Source organism: Cinclus cinclus, chromosome 1 (assembly GCF_963662255.1).
Source record: "Cinclus cinclus chromosome 1, bCinCin1.1, whole genome shotgun sequence".
NCBI classification, from domain to species: domain Eukaryota; kingdom Metazoa; phylum Chordata; class Aves; order Passeriformes; family Cinclidae; genus Cinclus; species Cinclus cinclus.
The window spans coordinates 25,367,009-25,388,996 of NC_085046.1; the positions used below are offsets into that span (position 1 = coordinate 25,367,009).

At 37.9% G+C, this 21,988-nt stretch overlaps 1 protein-coding gene across 1 annotated transcript in view; it reads right to left on the minus strand.

The window, feature by feature from the left end:
- Nucleotides 1–4,070: 4,070 nt before the first annotated feature.
- ICA1 (islet cell autoantigen 1) overlaps nucleotides 4,071–21,988 on the minus strand; it is a 54,086-nt gene continuing 36,168 nt past the window's right edge. Inside the window, exons 8-12 of the mRNA XM_062495218.1 lie at nucleotides 20,485–20,579; nucleotides 18,355–18,404; nucleotides 14,661–14,702; nucleotides 10,603–10,878; nucleotides 4,071–4,192 (exon numbers count right to left, since the gene is read on the minus strand). Of these exons, the coding sequence (XP_062351202.1) occupies nucleotides 4,071–4,192; nucleotides 10,603–10,878; nucleotides 14,661–14,702; nucleotides 18,355–18,404; nucleotides 20,485–20,579 (585 nt within the window). The remainder of the gene's footprint in view (nucleotides 4,193–10,602; nucleotides 10,879–14,660; nucleotides 14,703–18,354; nucleotides 18,405–20,484; nucleotides 20,580–21,988) is intronic.

Consider the following 21,988-nt stretch of genomic DNA (forward strand, 5'->3'; position numbering starts at 1 on the left):
CTAACCAGAGGAGGATTTGCAGTAAGTGCTCGGAAGAAAGCTTGAAGAAGTGAGGGTGGACCCAACACTGTCAGCTGCACCTGTACTCTGTTCATTCTTGCTGCTGCTCTGACATCTGATAGTCTTTGGGAACTGCACTAAGACAGGATCTTCCAGCTGCCCTTCCTGTGCTCTGGGGCTATTGGACCCCACATACCCTCAACAGCAAAACTGGACAGTACACCCACCATTCATTCCTTGGTGCTGCTCATGCAGTATCCCCTGGCACTCACAGTGGAATGTGATGGAAGGATGCAGATAGCAGTCAACAGAGACCCCAGGAAAAGGCAGCATGATGCCAGCACCTGGTTGCTGTGTCCTCACATCAACCTCCTACTCTGCTGAGTCTTTCCAGGCTTAGATCCTGTCAGGGCTTGTAGGCCATGGCATTTCCTGTACTCCCACTTGGAGCAAAGCTGTTTGCTGGTCACCTTGTTGCTCAGTTGGTCCCCTTTTTCCTAGCATGTTTCCCCTAATGTTTGAAGGGAATTTAAAAGGACATCTGGGGAAGACAGTTGCTTGTTGCCAAGTGGTCCTGCTTCAAAGTACATTAGTGACTTGCCCATGCAATATTGGATATGGAAACATCAGAAGGGACAAGGTAAGTCCTATTCTACTCTGTTGAAATAAATAATGGTCACTTCACATTTAAAAAGTTGCCTGGTAGTTTTCTCTATGAGTTGTTCAATTGCCAAAGCTCATAAAGCTCAATTCCTCTGAAGCAGCTGCTCTAAGAATTGTAGAAACTTTGAATCATCAGAATCAATTACAACAAATTTAATAAACTTCACAATAAAGACAGTTAATCAATTGCCACTGTTTTCATCTGCCATCGGGGTTCTGCAGCTGTTTTTATTTTGAAACAATCCACTACTGAACCAGAATATGCAACTGGAATGAAGCATATTAAACCAACACGAACATTATGCGTGTAGAAAAATCAATCCATAATTTTACCAGGATGATAAACTGCCCTGTTGTCCCAAGCCTGAAAGCACAGCACAGACAATCCTCTTAGTGACACTGGCCTGGGAGTGACTCCACAGCCCAGGCTGCTGATGAGCATGTGCCAGACACTTCTTTAGTAGTAGAGAAGCATTGCTGTAACTCTGTACTTTGCATTAACAATGTCTACTTGCAGGATGGTAGTTTTCCTGCTCTGGTTTTCAACTTCATTAAATCTTTATGATGATAATGCATTGTACACAGGGATTTAAATTTATTTTCTTTAAGCAAAATCAATTACTTTTAAAATGCCTTTGGCTCGTTTCTTGTTTGTTTTCATTTGAAAGTGTTAAAAAATTTGCATTGCAAATGATTCAAAGCTTAAGTGATTTCAAAGATTACATATTACAAGAAATCATTGCTTAATGTGAACTACTTGGTAGTGCAGTTTGTGTGAGGAGGGAAAAGAAAAAACCTTGCATCTGTGGCTTGCCTTTGTGTAAAAGGGATGATCTTTCTGATACTTTCTTATTTTAAAACAAGATAAGAATTTAGAATATCATTAGCTGAACCTTTGCAATGCTCTTAATTGTTCCAGTCAAGACAGGAGTTAGGTTTTTTTGTGCCTTGTTTTGGGTTTTGTTTTTTTTAAATCTTGGAAGTCTAGAATCTGTGACCCAAAGAACAAACCTTTTTTTGAACCTTTAAGAGCAGTTAATTGGCTATTTTGAACTCAATACACCCTCTTCTCTGCTTTTCACCTAACTGCTTCAGCTAGTAAAAAATGGTGGAGTGGATTGTCCACAAATGTTTTAGAAGCTATCCAGACAAATGTAATCCGCAGCAAATTTAACAACCACAGACTTGCTTGAAGTCGCAAGAATCTGTTTAATGATTTTGTGGTAACCCAGCTGAGCTGAAGAGCAGCCTGGCTCTCCCTCGAGTGCCTGACACTAACATTTTTGGCATTGCAGATAATTACAGCTTGGGATGAAGAAGGTTTTGGGCAAACAGTCTGAGTACAAACTAGCACTCCTAAATGTGACTGCATCCCAGTGTAACCCTTAGGCATTTCCCAGTTAATCCCCTTTGTAGATGATATCGTATTTATTGCCAGAACTGCAGCCCAAAGTTGTTAATTCAGCCCTCTCCTAATGCTCAAGAAAGTTAGAGAGTGCAGAAAAGGCAGCTCACTGAGAAAGGACTTGCCAGTACTGAAGAGGAGCAAATACTGTGGAAGGAACTATGTTTTACCTTTAGAAAGAATTCACTGATATCAGATTCCAGGTCTTACACACTTCAGGGCCCCAGCTGGGCTGGGGACTCTGTAAAGAAATCAGACCCTCTTTTCCTATTAGACATGAAAGTCTAAGCATCTGAAGAACTTCTCTGGCACAAACTGAAGTATTTTGACACTTCCAGATTATGGGATGGGATAATGAACATGACAGTTTGAACAGGGGTGTTTAAAGCTTGCTGAGGGTTGAGCCTGATGAACTTTGGTCAGTCCAACCTCACAGCCACTGCTAGCATGTGGCTTTTTAGGTAGGCTGCACCAAATCCACATTACTGCTGCTCAGTGCACATATCCAACAATGTTCTGCTGCACTAAATAAGTTGGCCAATTCAGTGAACTTGTACATTTATACAGTTATTTTCAGGTACTTAGTTACCTATTAGACCATGAGGGAGGGATTAACTGAGTGTACAGATAATTGCTGATGAAACACTTCACCAACGTAAAAGGAAATCAGGCAAATTAAAAAGGGGCTAAATGCAATAAATAATAAAGCAGGTCATATACAGTACACAGAGCTTGTGATCTTAACTGGCTACTGCCACATCCTCAGAGTGCACAAGGGCATGTCCAGGTTGGACAGCTGGAAGAATTTCTCCACTCAAGGGGTGGTCAGGCATTGGAATGGGCTCCCCAGGAAGGTGGTGGAGTCAGCATGCCTGGAAGTGTTCAAATGACAACCAGACATGGCGCTGAGTGCTGTGGTTTAGTTGGCAGACAAAATGTTTGTTCCAAGGTTGGACTCAATAGTCTTGGAAGCCATTTCCAACCTTTATGATTCTATGAGCCTTTTCCTTCTCTCTTGCAGGGAAGCAAAGGGACACCACATCGAGTTCAGATTTTCTCACTGTCCTTCCTACTGGATTACTATTCAGAAACAAAGGGTTCAGTACTGTCTACAAACAGGTCATCTTTATCTTTAGATGCTTGTTATGTATCAATTCAACAGCACAACAGCATTCCAGTGGGAATAAAGTTGTGGTTTTTGTCAAAATTATTTTATTAAAGAGTTAATGTCACAACAAGCTTAAAATAACACATGCTTCAGAAATAAACTGGATGAAAAATTCTCAGAACAGAAACAGAAATGGATTGAAGGCATGGCAAAGCAACAGTTCCAAGAAACTTCTGCAAACAGGTGCAAATTCTGTTGGTGCAATGGAGAAAAAACTCAGAAAAAGAAGCCTCCTGGGCATGACGTCTCTTTATGTAGTGCAGTTTGTCAAATAAGTTAGATTGGAAAGGGCACAATTTCAGTGGCTGCACAGACCCAAATTTACTTCTTCAGTAATTAGCTTCAGCACAGCTTTTTCAACTGTGACTACTAACAAAACAAATGTAGTTGACATCTTAACACAGCAGTAATAGATATATTATATACATGATAGATGTTTGACTCATGCAGCCTCTTCAGTTACATGAATTTTTTTTGATTTACTCAAGAAACATTATAAAAAAATAGGTTTGCAATTTGTATTTCACTTCGGTGTTAGCTCCACATCACCCCAGGCAAAGACAGTGTTTCAGCAGACAATCTAATTTGGCAAGAAATCTGCCCTAATTCTTAACCTCATTTTTGTAAGTCCACATAGAAAATAAATGCGAACTCTTTATACAAAACAAGAGCAAATAACTGTACCTATAGAAAAGGGGATTAATTCCCTTTAGTTTTATTATCATGGCACATACTTTATAGTTTCACAACAGCATACTAATTTTCATTTAGTTATTTTAAACTCCAAAATAGTGTTGATGAAGGGAAGAATGTGAGTTACCAGAGGCAGCTGACTCATGCATTAAGTAATTCATGTTCTTTATCAGTTTTCCCAACAGCATCAGGATTGGATAGTGGGTCAAGGTCAGCAAAGAGACTGAACCAAGCAGTCAAGTCTTTAGGATTCTTTGTAGATTCTGGGGGGAAAAAAAGGAAAAACAAATGCACAGACTTGTCAGTTATTTTAAACCAAAACTGACTGAATGTTTGACTGAGGTCAAACAAATGCCATGCTATTGTTTAATTTATTACCAAGGGCACTTCTGACAAGAAAATCAGAATGAGTGATTGCATTTTAAAACACGATTTTTGTTAGAATATAGAACTTCAGTAAAAATAAGTGTTTTACATGTCTGCTATGTATTTTATATGGCTTCTGCCACGATAAGCACAGAACACTTTAACTAGAAATAGAAACAATCTCACTCTGTCTAGCTTTGCTTCATGAAAGGTATTTGAGTGTGCCCCTGCATGCCTGAAAACAAGCAAAAGGAAAGTTTCAACCTCTCTTACAAGACTAAATTCCTTTGTCTAAATCCAATTCATGTGACTGTTCCATCTCCCCTGTATGCAACCAACAAGGTCATTACTCATCTGGAATGAAGTTTTAATGGGAAGGCATTGGCTGGAGAGAGAAAGAGAGGGGTTATATTCGACAGGCAGTCCCCAGTACAGTTTCTAGTATAATTCTGACGGATATAGACAAAATGTGAATAGGAAATATATCCAATAGCAGCTGGACTATTGCACCTCTAAGTCCACACTGGTGTATGTATTTCACAGAGGTCTCCTGCCTGCTTTTATTCCAACTGGGCAGATGTTCAGGTTAAAGCAGTAACAACTTTGGCTGCTATGAAGAAGCTACATCTCCCCTTGCTTTGTTTTTGTGGCCCTATGCCCAACATGTAATATACTGACAGTGAAATAAGGTATGTTCTTCTCTCAGAGACATAATGGCACACGAAAGCTTTCTTTGTGACAAAAAGAATTTACAGACAAAATAGGCTCTGCCTGGCATGACACCTCTTGTGGTACCTGCCATTTTCAGAACCACAGATTTCCAAATAGCTGAAGGTCATTCCTTTTGCTGGTGCCAGTCCTGTGCCTGTGTAATTGCACTGATTTCCAAAATAGCTCCCGAAACACCTTAACCCTCTTTTTTTTTTTTTTCTGAGCTGAAAAATCTCAGGGGAAGGAATACATGTCACCCCTTTCTTCTGTATCATGAAATGTGAATGCAGAGAATTGGCTACAAACTGGCAATGGAATTCAACATAATTCTGGTTCACTTATCCAGAAAATCCTAGTCAAAAATCAGCAGGCCTTTGTCTCAGTAGATGGCAGGGCTATGCACTCTTGGCTCAGTTGCAACAACTAAATTAAGTTTTAAACAGGTGATTACTGATATCATGTATGTTTATAAAAAGTATTGCAAGTGCAGCTCTTCTGCCTTATCAGCAGCCTGTATTTTAGCCACAATGCTAAATCTTAGACCTTAAACACATTGTTTAGCTCAAAGTGCATGCAGATGCTATTCTGTGTAACTCAAAATTAAAGTCGGTAAAAGAAACTGTAGCTTCAACTCCTTTGTTACATAGTCAATTATTCTTCTGACATGCTATTAACACTAAGCCTACCAAAAATGCTCATATACACACGTATCATACACCTATCAAGGTGAAGCAGAGTAATCAGGGAGCACAAGACTGAGCTACTACAAAAATAAGTTTTGATACTACAGTAACTGAGAAGATATGAGACACTATACAAGACACAAGAGCTAAAAAGGAAAAGCCAAGTAAATGAAAAAAATACATGACTATCACCTTTCCCAGGCATCTTGTCATCATTCACATTCAGGCTGTGTGGTTTCTGTGCTGGCTGTGGTATAGATGGTGGGATCACACTGCTGGCTGCCCATCCTAAAAATCAGTAATACAGCAGCATTAGCATGAGGAGTTGCTTTGTTAACTCCAACACTCCAGCATCTGGCAGCACCAGACAGAGGAGCAGAGTATTACATTACATTACATTACATTACGTATATGTCTTTGTACACACAAAGTCAGCAGTCAGACCTGCATAGCAGCAAAACCCTTTAGAGGAGCATCTGTAGATCACTTTCATCATCTCCTGCTCCAATCAACTATACTCTTTTCAAACCTTTCACTTGGCTAGAAAAGATTTTTGTTTCTCTTACGGAATCACAGTTAATACTTATTCAAAGAAAAGCCAGTTCAGTAATCAAGTCAAACACAGCTGTAAGGAAAAGGGTCACTTATATTTGGGTGGAAATACCACACATAATAAGCACTTTTTCCATGTCCAAAGACTTCCATTTCATCCACTGTTCCAGATAAAACTTTATTTAGAGACCCTAGATTTTTTAGTTAATTTTGAAGTAATTCTGGAAGAACAGATAGTTCATTGCAAAACACTGAAGAATTAAATTCAAGATTTTTTACTTCAAGTTAATTTCAAACTACATTTTAATGGTGTATTTTTTTTCTCTTTATTTGAAAGAAGACTCTCAGCAAGAAGAGAGAAATTATGCAGGAAAAAAGTGAAATAATTTTCTGTTCTTACATGCATATTCTATATCCACAAAAGAGTAATGATAAATACAGTTAATGAGGCCAGATGGACAGGTTGGCAAAATGAACTAGGGGTAGTATACTGCAGAAACATATTAGGAATAAAAAAATCCATTTTTTGTCCCTTGCTTATGATACATAAATTCATGTCCTTTGTTACATTTAGAGGACTAGAGACAGTATTTCTAATTTAATTAATATATCCTTTAAGTTTGGCCTGATTGATTATCCATCTAATTTGGCAGTATCACAAACAGGATGCTCATCTATGTACCCAGTTACTATTTCCTTATTCAATCTTTGGTTTTGGTTTTTTTTCTGCAAGTTTGTGCTTTCACATCCTCTTTTACTCTTTTTGTTCTTCCTCCCCTTACTTTCTGGTCTTTTGGGAGTCCTGTCAGATATTGGCTTCCAGCATCCTGACAGGTAATGCAACAACCACATCAGTCAGATCAACCCTTCCTCTCTCAGTAGATTATTCTCATCACTCTCTGATCTTACCTTGCTGTAAAAGGCCTAAAGCCCAAGCTATGTTATAAAAAAAAGTATTTTTCTGTAAAATCACATGAATTAGGAAGGAAATTTAAAGCCACAAACATCCTCTGTATCTCTAAGGAAACTAACCAAAAACTTCTTCAAAATCTGGATGCAGAGTGCTCACATGTATTTGCCCTAGATGAAGATGATAAAGGCTTGTAAGCCAGCCTGTGCCCCTTGAAAAATAAGTTTTTACACTTTAATCTTTCAAATAAGCAAATCTGAAAGATAAATAATGGAAAGCATGGCATTGCCTTTCAGAATGACATACTTTTCCAGGCATTTTCTTTGTGGTACAAACAAGAATGGCAGAGGACATTATACACAACTACAGTAGACTGCAATGCTTTTGTGAGCTTGGAGATGCATTGTGAGGAAGTGTTTGATATGGCAATGAATGACAACAGGTAAATTCAGCTGCTTAAACAAAGAGGGCCAAATCCTAATCTGACAGAAATGAACAGGAGTTTTGCCAGAAACTTTCTGTGCAAGTCTCGGTGACTTGAGGAACTGGCTCCCTGTGACATCACTGATGTTGCTTTACACTGGTGTGCTGGGGAGGTCAGGGAGTGAAACACTTGAGACCAGTGAACTCCTCTGGAGCCCTGCCTCTTTCTGAATCCCTGGACTAAGGCCTGGTAGGCAGCACATCCATGACAGATGCTGTGGCCTGGTTGTCATTTCATGAAACGCAGGTAGCTCAAGAGCCACTCAGAAAACAAGAAGAACCTAAAGGATAGCAACAAAAAATCCAACCAAACACGCTACAGAAAATATGTGATGTTTTCAGAATGAAATTCCTGATCTATGTAGGTACTGGGAAAGACTGACACAGAATTTTTATTAAATACTTTCATGAATTATATTTTTAGTCAGCTACAGGGAACAACTTTGCCTTTCAAAACCAAACCGCAGCCTATCAGTTTGAAAGCAGCTGTTGGCCCTAAGCCTGTTTTGGTTTGCCTGTTCACAGCATGGCTTTGTTACGTGACCAGACAAAAAGGTTATTGCCAAGACAGCAAGGAAACCAAACAGCTTGCTGTTCAGCAAGCATCTTCACCAACATTGCCGTGATTAAATTTAGAAAAGGAAATGGTGAGCTGTGCATTTTCTTACCAACTAGAATATATGCACATGTAGGAAAGATAAAGAGGAGCCCTTAATGGTACGAATGAGTAAGCAAATGGGGCCATAAACATCATGAAAAGAGAAAGCCAATGCTCCCTCTGAAAAAGTAGAAAGGCAACTTAACTACAGAGCTGTATCTGGAGGAGAATCTAGAATATATGTTAGGAGCATGCTTTGTTTCTGTTATATATATATATATACACATACATATATATATACACACACACACACATTTATATGTATTTCAAACCAGCATCTGGTAGCCCCATAGCAATTCAGAGTCCCATTGTGCTGGATCCTGCCTATAAATACAGCCAGAGAAAACTCTGAGCTGGGAATTCCTGACCGTAACAGTTTATAACCTGCATAGCATTGTGCCTGTTTTACAGATTAAGATCTGAGGCAGAGAGAAAACAAAGCCCCAAAGATTTATGAGCATGCTTAACGTAAAATAAGTAAGTAATCCCACTGAAGTTAATAGAAAAGTTAATGTGCTTAAAGTTAAGCATGTGAGTTTTAAGAATCTTTATGGTCTTAAGGCCAAATTCACACAGGAAGTATGCAACATTGAGGCTGCAGTGTGGCACCTCACACTGAATAATTATTAAGCAATCCTACTAGTTAGGGAAAAAAAATGCAGATGTATCACAAGTCCTCGGTAAAAATATAAATCATATATTTCCAACTTGTATGTCTGGACATGATTATACTCCAGGTAATATTTTTTTAAAAAAAGTCTCTTCATATTTAATAATAAGGTCAAATTCTGAAAGAAAAGTTGTGAAGTAAAATGTAGTTTAAGACTGAAGCTGGCATTTTGCAAGATATAAAATGGACCAAATGTCATCTTCTGTTAAAAAATAGGAAAACAAAAAACTTGGAAATATTTAGAAAGATAAAACAAGAAACAAAACATTTAGAAAGATTATTTTCAGCTACAATCACTTAGCTGCTTAGCCCTGTCTTTTCAAATGCCAGTACATCAATTACCACAATCTTCTGCCAAAACCTTGGAAACCCATTTGAAAACATCCATTTATTTTGCCCTTTATTACTTTTTTTTTAATTCAAAAAGGTGTTGACTGGAAGGGATTTCCCATTCCTAGTATTCTTTGAATGCAACATTACTGAATTCTGATTCTGAAGTCTCTAACACTGCACCCAATGCCAGTGCAAATGAAAGCTAATAGACACATCAGAAAGGATGCAGAACTCCACTTGCTGCTTATACCTAAAAAATACTTTTCCTTTAAAAATACATTTACATTAAAAATGGAAATTACACTGAAATGTAAAATATATTTAAAAATACGTAAAATATTTGGGATATATGTTGAAAAAATATGAAAAAATCAATCTCATAATATTTCTGTTGCTATTTTTAGTAATTTGCTTGAAAATCATGTACCTTATAAAAATACATCTAAACCTGTGCATCATTACAAATGTATTCCCCATTTTTCATCTAAGTGCTGAAGCCAATGAACCGAGATATCTTGCTCTAGTAGAGGTGCTGGTAGTAACTTCATGACTTATAAAGTAAATCTGACTTTCTTATTCCTGCCAAAATGTCACAGGCCATTTTACATCAGGTATGACTCTTCCAGTTGCATAGGTTCCAAGAAATAGTCCCCAGGATAGGACCAGCCTGCTACTCTTTCCTATATTGCTCTTGCCCAAGTGAGATTGAAATAACTTGGGACAGAGCCCAAAAAGGCAAGGTCCCCTCCAACCTGCAAAGCCCTACAGTAGATCCAGCCAGACTGCAAGGAGCACAAAGGTAGGTGCTGCTGGCTGTTCATCACCAGCTTGCCTTCCTCCCTCTCTTCCTCAAGGCCAAAGCAGCAGCAGGAAAGCTCTGCCCTAGTTCCCCTCTTTTCTCTTCCCCAGAAGTAAGCTTGGAAAAGCCAAGAGAATTAACTGCACAGAAGAAAGAGGAGAGAAAGAGTTGCATTGGTAAAACCCATTGAAACATATTTTTCTGCTTCAGGAAAAATAAAAAAATTATCTCAAAGTTCTACAGAACATTTCAAGAAATTCCACGAAAACATTCAAGACAGTAATCTTGACTTTAGGTTTTGGGTACTTTGCTCAAACACTGCATGAGAAGAGCTATAAAAACAAGTAGTTACTCATGTGTTTCTTCTTCAGGCCATACTCTGCTTTAATTTCAGACACAATTTCTGCAGCCATGGCACAATGTAAACTTTCACCACACTTCTACACACCAGAAAACTATACTCTAAACCCTAACCCCAACATACTGACAGAAGACAACCAGCTCTCACCATGTAAGGATGACTGCAAGTCATTCATGTTTTGGTCTAGCAGCTGTGAGGGCAAGTAGCCTGATGGTGCTGGTACTGCAGACGATGAAGTGTTCTCCCCATCTCTAGCTGAAGAGTTCATGGTGAGATCAGCAGCCTGTCCAAAAACAGCTGTCCACTCTTTGCTGAATTCCCCCTCATCTAGGGAGGAGGCGTTGAGGATCTCATTTAGTAACACCATGTCATCCTTATCACCAGGTTCTGGCTCCAAGGATCTCACAAACTTTTCCTTTGAAGCTGTCTCAGGACAAGAAAGTCAAGAGAAATAAGTTTTTTTAGACAAAGTAAAGAAGGAACTTCAAAAAATATAGCAAATCTAGGCTAGGTATGTTGAGTGAGATGTAGTATTTTTGCAAGAATATTTTTTTTCTTTTTTAGACTCTTGGGCATCTGGGTTTATACCTTATGCAACAAATAATTCCTTCATTTCCCTAGATAACATCACTGCTGTTAAGATTTGCTTCTCGTTAAAAATAATACTACAAGTATGCTTAAAATTGTATTAAATACACCAAAATCATTACACAGTCTAATATTTAAATCGTTGAGAAATACTACTTCTTTGTTGCTTCTTGAAACAACATTTAAGATTATTATATGAAAGTTTCAAAAAAAAAAAAAAACCAAAAAACCCCAGATTGGTATAAGCTGAAAAAAAATATAGAGCTTGGGAATTTAAGATCTCCCTTAAGATTTTCTGATCAATGCTTAAATTATTGGAGTATTTTCCCTTAAAGAAAGGTTAGTCTATCACACAGAGTTGGATTTCTACAATGATCAATGCTGTAGCATTTTTTTTTTTCTTCTCCTAAGCTGCTGAGAAATAATTTGGGCTCACTTTCCTTCTGATTCCCCGTGCTAGTTTTTCCAGCACCAGAATTGCAGCAGAAGAAGCGCTCAGATCACTTGATCCACTGCTCCTTAAAAACAATTTTTTCCTATTGTAGAAATGCTAAAAAATTATATAAAATACATGAAACTGCTAACCAGGATCATCATCCTTTTACAAAATATTTTGAGAGTTAAAGAACTATCAAGGACCCCCAAGAGTTATTTTACTTGGAAGCATTTAGAGCTCCCCTGTAGAAGTCTGCAGAACACAAAAACAGTGGTTAACCAGGCTAATAATGTTATGCTCCTGAAATCCAGATCAGTTTATCTTAATTATGCTTGTTTCAAACTTGTGGTAAGGCACAGAAACAAGTTCAGTTTTCCACAGTTTGTGTAGATCAGCTGAACTCTACAATTTGCATTCAACTTACATAATGCTTTTAACCCTTTTGGGTTGGGATAAAAGATTGACAGTAGCAAGTGTTTGCAACAGGCCATTTTACTGAAACTCAACAGCCTTCTCAGAAAAGTTTCCTGGTAACAGCTGTAATAATTTATAATGAAATGGTTGAAGTTGAGTCAGAGGAGAAAAAAAGCAAAAAACTGTGTTTAAAAATAAGCTCATGCGTCAGCGCACACACCTACGTACTAAGAAACAAATAAACCAACACACAATAAAATGATTTTATTCATTACTGAGCTTGGCTGTGAGATTCAACTCCTTTCTAACTCACATTTTGATATACCTCTGTACTTCCTGACAGGGCCTAAAAATTAGAAATAGAAACATTAGAAACACGTCAATTCTCCTGACATTCCCTCTAGACTATAACTAAAACACCACAGAAAACAATTTGTCCTTATGAATTTTCAGGCTGTTTTCCCATCTTCAGATAAAGATCAAAGAATATTAACATTGTCCAAGTACCTCCAATTCCCCCAGGTTATTCAGGAGGTAAGACAGAGGGATAAATCCTCCCATAAGGGGAAACTCACCTTCTATTTCAAAGGCCCTTAAGAACTCTGAGCTCTATGGGGCATCACTACCTCAAAGCTGCTCTCAGGAAGCCCCTTCATGAACTTGCAGGGAGAGATGCAAAGGGAGCAGCATTTATAGCAGATTTGCTACGACACAACACCAGCACCACACGTAACCACAAGTGCCCTGAACGGAACAAAATGCAGCAGCACAGCTCAGAGCCAAGCTCTGCTTCATCTGGGGAACCATTGCAGGAGCCCCATTGTGACTTCAGGAGCAAGTACAACATAAAGCTTTACATGTGAAGAGCAGTCAGGTCTTGCTGCAAGGTGTACAACTACCAGAAATCTGAGGAGCGACACATTCGGTGGCTCAGCAATCTTTCTGGTTTTCCTGTGGGGACTGTGCACCTGTGGCAGGGCAGGATAGGGTGTGTTCAGGTTCAGGCTGCCCTGAGTAAGCAGCAGCAGAAGCAAGTTTTACTCTTATATGCAATAAACGTTATCTCAGAAACCAGTCTTGCTTACCAAGATATTACTCACGTGGTATCTCTACCAGATTACTAGAATGATAGGGACTTTCTCACCTTACCCATAAATCATCTATTATTTCTTTTCCTGTTTCTGCTTTCACTGCCCATTTTCAGTCGGAATCCTTTTTTCTGTCTGCACATGCTGCCCCAACCTTATAAATAACCATGAAAAAAATCCAAACCTTCCAATAAAACACTGAAAGAACAACGTGATTATATTCTTTTCTGTAGTTGTTTGAACAAGCCTCTAGCAATGCTCACAATTCCTTTGTAAACATACCTCATTTTGCTGCTATTAAAAAAAAAGGGAAGTGAAACTAAAAATATTTACAACAGTACATGATTGGCAACACATGATAAAGACTTCCTTCTGAAACACGCATGAAAGTGTAACTCTACCTATACTCCTTCACTTAAAATAGTACAATATTCATTAGCCTAAAGCTAGCTAATGTTCAAAATTAGGGCAAATGGCTGATATTTTAACAGTGCCAAAGTGATCCTTACCCAATGCAGACATCTCACAGCAGTTTTTGTATTCATTTAACTATTTAAGTAAAGGAAAAAGTCTTAAGTGGCACAGCTAAGTTTGTATGAGAAATAATTGTATGTATTAATTGGTATCTTTTCTAGGAAGGCCCAACAAGGAATGGAACTGAGTAAGAAGAAAACCAGAAGAAAAAAAAAGCCACTATCAGTCATGCACTGATCTTTTTTAATAACCACAGAAAAGAAGTCACTGCTAACTTATCTGTTCACAGATTAGGGCTGCTTCTGCAGACAGCTGAGGAACTTTGCTGGTGCCTGCCTTCATGGGTGATTCCCCACATGGATAATTTCCCCACCAGTGCAAGACACTGCCCGTGCTAAATCCAAAGTCAAGGTGTTTGCAAATGTCCTCACCTACCACAAAGGCAGTGTTTTAAATACCCCAAACACTCTCAGTCTGACTGACTAAACCACACAAAGGGATTTTTTTTCTTTGCCTCATTTGCTTGTTCTGGTGGTTGAAGTTTTTTTACTCATTCTTCTGAGATATATGAGTGAAAAACAATTGAAAAATTATAGACAACACTATGACTTCTTATGAAAAATTATAAAACTTTAACCCAGATATTTCATATGTTACCTGGCAAAACAGCACATTCCATTGAGCTGCCAGGGATTTCACAGAAGTATAAGGACAGTACAGTGGATTTAATTAACTCTCTGTCTGAAAGAAGTCACCAGTTCTTAGAAGGTTTTAAGAAGACTACATTATTTGTTCCCGATATGAGCATTTTTAACACAAAATCTTCTGGTTACTAGTGTATTGCCAAAAGTTGTAGCACAACAACTTAAAAACCAAAATGAAAAACTTGTGAAATGTTATAGGAGGGGTAAGGTTTACAACGGAACCTACTTCAGTTGGGCAAATAGGATATAGTTCTGCCTACCTAATCTTGAATTACCTGGTATAAACATTTTATCCCCAATAAGGTTTACTTCATATTGTAATTGTCAGGAATAGTGCCTCTGCTGAGTTTCCTTTAATACTATTTAAATATTGCAGCTGAATAATTTCATTCCACCTTTCAGACTGAAAGAAATTAAGATCTAAAATTAAAAGTACACTTGGCTAATATGACTGGAAAGCAAATGAAACAGATGAAACAGACATGCACAGTCATGTAATACCATTTTCTTCAGGTTGCAGGTCTAATAACTCATCTATAGCACCTAAAAAAAAAAAGAACAAATAAAGAAAAATTAAAAGCCATAAAGGAAGATCTGCAGTACACTGACAATCAGTATGTAAACATGTAAAGATAGTTTTCTTAATTCTCTTCACCTGAGTTCTGCTTGTGGTTACAATGTCCTTGTAATGTGGAGATGACATCCTTGCCATCATCAGCTGTAATTGAGATCCATAAACATGTCATATTGCACTTGGCAGGAGACCATGCTTATAAACAACACCACTATAAGATCAACATGCAATGGTTGTTGGGATTCACATGTTAAATGAGTCACATTTAAAATGAGCCTGGTCACAATGAGAGAAAGACCCAAGGTACAAGCATTTCAAAGTGAGGCAAATTTCTGAATAACAAGCTGAGGGAGATCTTTGAGCCCCTGCCTGCTACACTACCCTCTCCAGGCTGAGTGGATCCAACTAAGGCAACTGCAACAATCAGTCCTCCAGAAGCAGAGAAATTTCTTTTAGAAGTTTGTACTTAAGACAGGAGAGTGCAAAGAAGTGCCGGGATCTTGTCACTCTCTAAACTGCCTTCCTCAAAATGTGTTCTTCCTCACAACACAAACCCTGAGAACAGGAAGAAGAAGTCTTCACCCAAGGTATCCCAAGTCAGGATATAAGTAACAACATCTCCTCTGCAGGGAAATAAGTGGACTAAGACCAATAGGGAGTAAAATGTAGACCTGAGAGTCATAGGCTATTAGAAGTGACAAAACACAGCTTAAATTCTCAGCAAGTTCTTAGATGAGACATGGAGTCAAAACAATCATCTAGATTCTGTTTATCAGTGAAGAGAAAGATACCTCCCTCAGATGATTAACCCCATTTAAGTCATGTAGCAAAACATGAGGGACGAGTTACTGCTGAATATGCCTTTTTCTCCTTTATTAACTGGTGAGGAAATCTAGCTCCTAGACAACTAAGCCTATAGCTCTAAAGGCAAGGGTTTGGCCACAGTATTGCCAGAACTGGAAGGCCCATCTGCTGGAAGCCTCACACAAGGCTCTCACACAAGGAAATGTGAAATAGAATTCTATACTGTGGAACAAAAACGGAATCGCAAACTATTTCAAGAGAATTGCTGATCTCTTCCAAGAGAAACTTCAAGGTGTGTTCAGAACTAAAGGAAACAGAACAGTTTACTATTTGTATCATTCTCTTCATTAGGCTTTGCTAGGGCAGAACTGTGCTCCTGGCACAAGAATCAGCTGGTCATCTAAGAACCCATGAGCACATCTGGTTACACTCTATATAGATACAGACAGGAGAGGAATAAACACACATTAAATATACATGATGCTTTCATAAGATCATAATGCGCAAAGCCAAAGGGGAAAGTCCCAACCCTCAACTGTCTGGCAGAAGGAAAAAGAAAATCAGAAAGCAAGGTTCATGACAGGTGGGGTATGGATGGTGACAATTCTGTAATGAAAAAGGTACAACTGTTGCCCAAAGCCTGCCTTAGTTGAGTGGTAAACATGGTGGAGCCAATCTGAAAGGTTATCTGTAGCGTAGCTAGGGAAAACACAGAGCAAACGATAAAAAAAATGGAAATTATGAAGTACAAGTAATTGGTGAGTAAAACTAAGAGGCAACATAACTCCCTCACAAGAAGCACTGTATCTGTATGACTTTAGACTACATAGGGTAACTTAAGAAAAAAAAATCTTAGCAATGGCATAGACCTGGTGTATGAAGATGGAAAAATTTAGAAGACCAGTTAGAAGTATTTCAAAACACTTCAGTTCCTTTTAGGGGTGTTGAAGAAAGAGACGGAACAAGGTATGTATTTTATGGTGAAATATTTTACAATCTGTAAGTAACAGATTCTAGAAAACATCTGCTAAGAAAATACAAGTCAGATTTTGTACCCAAATACATTAAAATATCTTGTCAAAGATATATCTGATCTAATTAACTGCAAAATAGGTGGAACTTCAAAACACTGGAAAAGTCTTAATATTGTGTCTTTATTACAAAAAAAACACCCAAACAACCATAATTAAACAGAGTGACTCAAGTAACTGCAAGTTACTTCAGCCTGGTAGATCACCATTACTCCCAGTTAAAAGATTAATGGAATGCCATTCAGTACAGCACCCAGCAAAACAATGTGAGCATAATAAATGCTCCTCTAATAATTTACTGTTGATTTTATGGAAAGCAGACCCAGTTGAAAAAAAACCAGCTAATTTAATTCTTCAATAAAACGATGAGCTTTTCTTCAGTAAAGATATTTGTTTAGAAACAACTTGAATTTGCACTGCACAGCCTTCCAGCTAAAAAGTTAGCACTGTGTAACATCTATAACAAACATATTGAATGGATTAGGAATGTGACAACTAACAGATGTCAAAAGCCCATTGTTAGGAGAAATAATTGCAAAGTGTTTTTAGTTCAGATCTGTAAGGCTTACTGTTTTATCCATTGCTAGTCAATGGTTTTAGCAGTCATCTGGAAGCAAACACAAAATCACTCTTGAAAAAAATGTGCAAACAACTAACAGACTATTAGAGGTGGTCAGTCCACTCATTTGGTTTCTGTAGTCAGAGCTGGGAGAATTTAATACCACCAAGTTGTAAGTTACATCTCCAGGACTAAGGAATACAAGCTATGTTGTAAAAAGGCCAAATGAATCCTGGAAAGCTATGACGAAAAGGAACTGAGTCTTGGTAAATTATTCATTGAGATATGAGCTTCAAACTTGATGTTGCAGCAAAATGGGATGCTCTTCTTGGATACAGAAACAGGAATGTGGCTTTACCTTCTAGAAACATGACAGGTGAGAACAACATCAGAAATCTCTTGTCCAGCTATATAGTTCATATTTGAAAAGGGATGTTGTAAAGTGGAATAGAAACAAAAACTTCAAAATAAGGATGAGATGATGAGTTCAAGACATCAATATGATTAACTCACTGAAATAAAGATTTGAGAGTAGTCTTGACTTTCATGTAATACTTTTTAAGTATCTTAATGAAGGATAAAATACAACATATTAAAATTATTCTCCATTAATTTAGGAGAAAAAGTCAGATCATCTTGAAGAATTCCATGGATGAAGATTCCACTTTTTACAGCACTTCACCACCCACGCTGCAAGCACTTGCTTCTTAGTACATACTCAGAACTTCCCTTTCTGTCAGTTGTATCTATTCTCTCCTTTCTTCCTCAGTGGACTTCCAATTGAAGCCCGGCTGTGTCACTGGGTAATAACAACACATAAGGTCATTGGCAGCAGCTGAGCATGATCTTGCCTGCCTTGTGGGCAGAAGTGCCACTGAATTTATGAAGTTTTTCACAGACTATAGTTTAATAACTGGAACAAGCCAGTGAGCTAAGTGGCACACTTCCCTTGTCTCACCTGCTAACCTTCAGGTCCCTTTCTTGAAGGGTACATGCCCCATGTAAGAATTAGGCTTCAGAACACAAGCTATTTGACCTGCCTGAGAATGACTGAATGAAACACAGTGGGATGTAACAAGTAAGAGATTAACAGATTCTCCTGGCATTTGGTTTTATGCATTTGTAGGGATTTGCTGGGTGAAGCCAATACAGGAAATAAACCAAACCAAACCAAAAAACCCAAGTGTTACAGCACTTATGGAGTTATGATAACACAAAATGTAATACCTGAATAGTTCGATTCCTTGGTATGGCTCTCCTCATCTAATGAAATCAACCTTAATTTGAAAGAATAAGAAAAAAATTGGGAAAATAATTCTAAGGGTCTAAAATAACAATACATTTTCCTCTTTTCCCTCAAATCATTACAGATTCATATAATTAACAAATGAACAATAATAACAGATGGACTCTCACATTTGCTGGTCTGTTGTTACTTTTTATTATTTCATTGGTGGGTCTGTTGAAAATGAAAATTAGAATGAACTAGTAAATCCTATTATCTTCCATTTTTAGTCTGACTCAATCTCTGCTGAATACTACTTTGCATTCTGTGTTTCCACATTTGGTCTTTCATAGCCATCACCAAGGAGCTGCAACTGTTCCCCAGCCCCCTCCCCTTCCTTCTCCCCCAAAATGGCAATCAACCACTTTGTGTTTCTCTTTTTAACAGCAACTAATTAAAACCCAACAGTCAGGACAGTTTTGCCCCATGTCAGCAGATTTCTATAATAACAGATCAGCAGTGTTGAGGAAAAAAGTTCTCAACAGGGAAAAAAAAAATGGTGTAGTTTACATGCAATTCTTATACAAAAGGTATCTCTTCAATGAAGAACACATACTTTCAAACTGCTATTACTTTGTGTAAAGCCATTCCAGGAGTAGGGACTGAAGCAGCCACAAGGCTGTTGTGGTGAAAAGGTGTGTGGACACATTGCTCCTATCCTCTAGTGATGGGACAGAAGAAGACACCTCCCCTGCTCTTGGGGAAAGAGACCCCAAAATTGTGAAAAGACATGGGAAATAATTTTTTTTTGACCCCACAAGCTGGAAAAAGATACCTCCCCCTGTGGTAGGGGAGAATTAGATTCAGGCCAAATTCTAGTATAATGAATGTTTACTGTGAATTGAAAATTCCTGAGGATTTAAAAAGCTTTGTCTTCTGTAATTCTTTTTGAATCTTAGATGTTTGTTTATGGTTTTAGACAGGAAAAGGGTGACATATTTTCCCCTCGCTTTTATGCCAGACAAGGACAAAGATAATCCACAAATAAAGACAAGTACAACCATGACATGCCATCTGATGCATTTCCTGGTAGGTGCCAATGCACACATCTTGCATAAATCACATATTCATTCTAGAACGTTATAGTCAACACTGAGGAGAGAACTATTTATTAAACTCTATTACTGTCACATGAGATGCAACAGATGGAAGTAAGTGCTGTGGAGACAACCACCTGCCAAATGGTATTTGGTCAAGTCCTTTCTAATATCAACACCAAATCTGACCAATTTATAAAGTGGTATTGGTCAGTGGTTCTGAATCTGAACCAGAAAAATTACTGAAAACCTGAACTTAAAAATCCATTATTATAAATAGCCAAGCAAAATCCACTAATCAGTCAAGCTGTTCTCTGCTTTTTGACAACTGATCCTTTGCTGAGTGCTTCATTTAAGCAGGGATAGTCAAAACAACAGGTGGCAGCAGGATTATATCAACATTGCATCTCCTGGCAACCAAATCCTGACAGTCAGGTAGGGGAGGGATCACATCTCTTTCTCCTGTTCTCCTCTCCCCACAGCAGTCCATTCATAAGTCTCTCTCAGCTCAGAGCTATAGGTAACTCAAAACTTGACAGCATCAGCTCACTTAGATGTACTTTATACTAAGTACCTATTGCTTCATTGGATTACTAACTGATGCTGTATACATTACAAAAACTAATCGCTACTCGGAGCAATCAGTAATCTATATCCTATTTCCAGGTGAAAGGAGATGCTGCTGAAAGGAGAAATACGATGCTCATCTATCTGCTCCCATGTATAATTGTTTACCATTTCTTTTACTAAAGAAATAATGGAGCAAAAATGGGAAAAAAAATAAAAAGAAGACTAGGAAAAATGAAAAACACATAAGGGTTTTTATGGACCTTTTTAAAGCTCTTAATTTCACCATGAAGTTTATTAGTTTACATGTACACACTACAATATCTCAGGAATTTTTGTATTGAGATAATCAGTAGAATTAGACTAGCTGTGTCTGTATCTCTACCTATGTTTGGTGACTTTAGCAACCAGGAAGCAGATTATATGCAAAAATACTTATAATTTTGATATACAGGATGTGTGACTTACTGACTCTGCTGATCTTCCACTGAACTGGTGCTCTCAATCTGCTGGTCTTCCTTTTCTGCTCTTTCTGTTAGTTTATTCACAGGATCTTGCAAGCTCTAGATCGTAATCATAATATAAATGTGAAGAAGAAAACCAGTTAGAATCAGTGAAGCTAAAGTGTATCATTTGAGACCAAACCTGACTCTAGAACCAAAAAGAAATCAAGCAAGAATGGTTTTACACTACATCAAAACTACATCTGACTCAAATGAGCAGAATTAAAAGTGTTAGAAGATACTCATTTAAATTGAGTCTGTGAACACACTTTATAGAAGAAGGTGACGTGGCAACTTCTAAACTCATGTTCTGTTTCTAATATTTATAAATTATTATTTCCAGGTAAATATTTCCAATATTTCTCAGTACATCTATCTATATCATGTGCAAAGCAGATGGCATGTTTCTTTGATATTTTGGGCATTTGCTTATTTTTTCCCTCCTTCTTTTCCTTTTCTTAGGATGAGAAAAATGAATTCTTTACATCTATTTGTTCCTCATATATATTGCTTCCTTTCTTACTTACTCTCTTTTTTCCTTCCACAATTATTCCCACACACACTTGGCAACTGCAGTGGTAATGGGAAGATACTGCTTGTATCCTGAATCTGAAAACAAGGATTAAAATCTTGGATGATAGGTAGATGAAGGCCAGGTGTGGTATTAGGAAACCCTACCGTCCCTTTGCAGTCTGAAAGGCTGTGCTACAAGATAATGATGTGCAGTTTCATGGTCAGCATTTTTATAACCAAAATCTGGAGATGAGAACAAGCCAACACAAGCATTATAGACTGATTCTGAAGTGCTAAATATACTACTGGTTGTCACTCTTATGCATCAATTAGAAAGTCTATCTAAAAAGTAAATAAAGGAACACAGCAATTAGGTAAAGCAGATGTTAGCAATGTAAATATTTCTATCTCTATCAAATGGTTTTGATGTGAAAATGAAATCCTCTTTCTAAAGTCCAACTCAGTTTCTGAAAAATTAAACCATGTTACATGTGAACAGTCTTGACCATTTGTAATTAAATTTATTCATGTTGCCCTTATAGTCATAGTGCATCTCACCCCAACTTCTCCTCGTGGCCCCCCCAACCCCAAAAAGCTAAGGGTAAAGCACACAAGTCACCTTCCATACAAAACTGAAAACCCACAAAAATGTAGTGGTTTTGCATCTGGAATTTGAACAAAACATGAATGTGTTTCATGAGACAAGTTAATCAAAAAACCACGGCTTAAACAATTGAATAAAAATTAGGGTGCCCAGCCCACCAATCACAACAGAAACATTCCCAGACATGGTGCAGGTCTTGTTCACACTGCCCTGTTAATCAGGACAGAGGAGTCCCCAGAAGGAGCATTCCAGTTTCTGCTTGGTTCAGCATTTGCCTGTATGAGGCATCTTCAGTATTTTAGAAACTAAACTTCTATATTTGTCATGTGCTGCAGTTGCTTTTTTCCCTCCT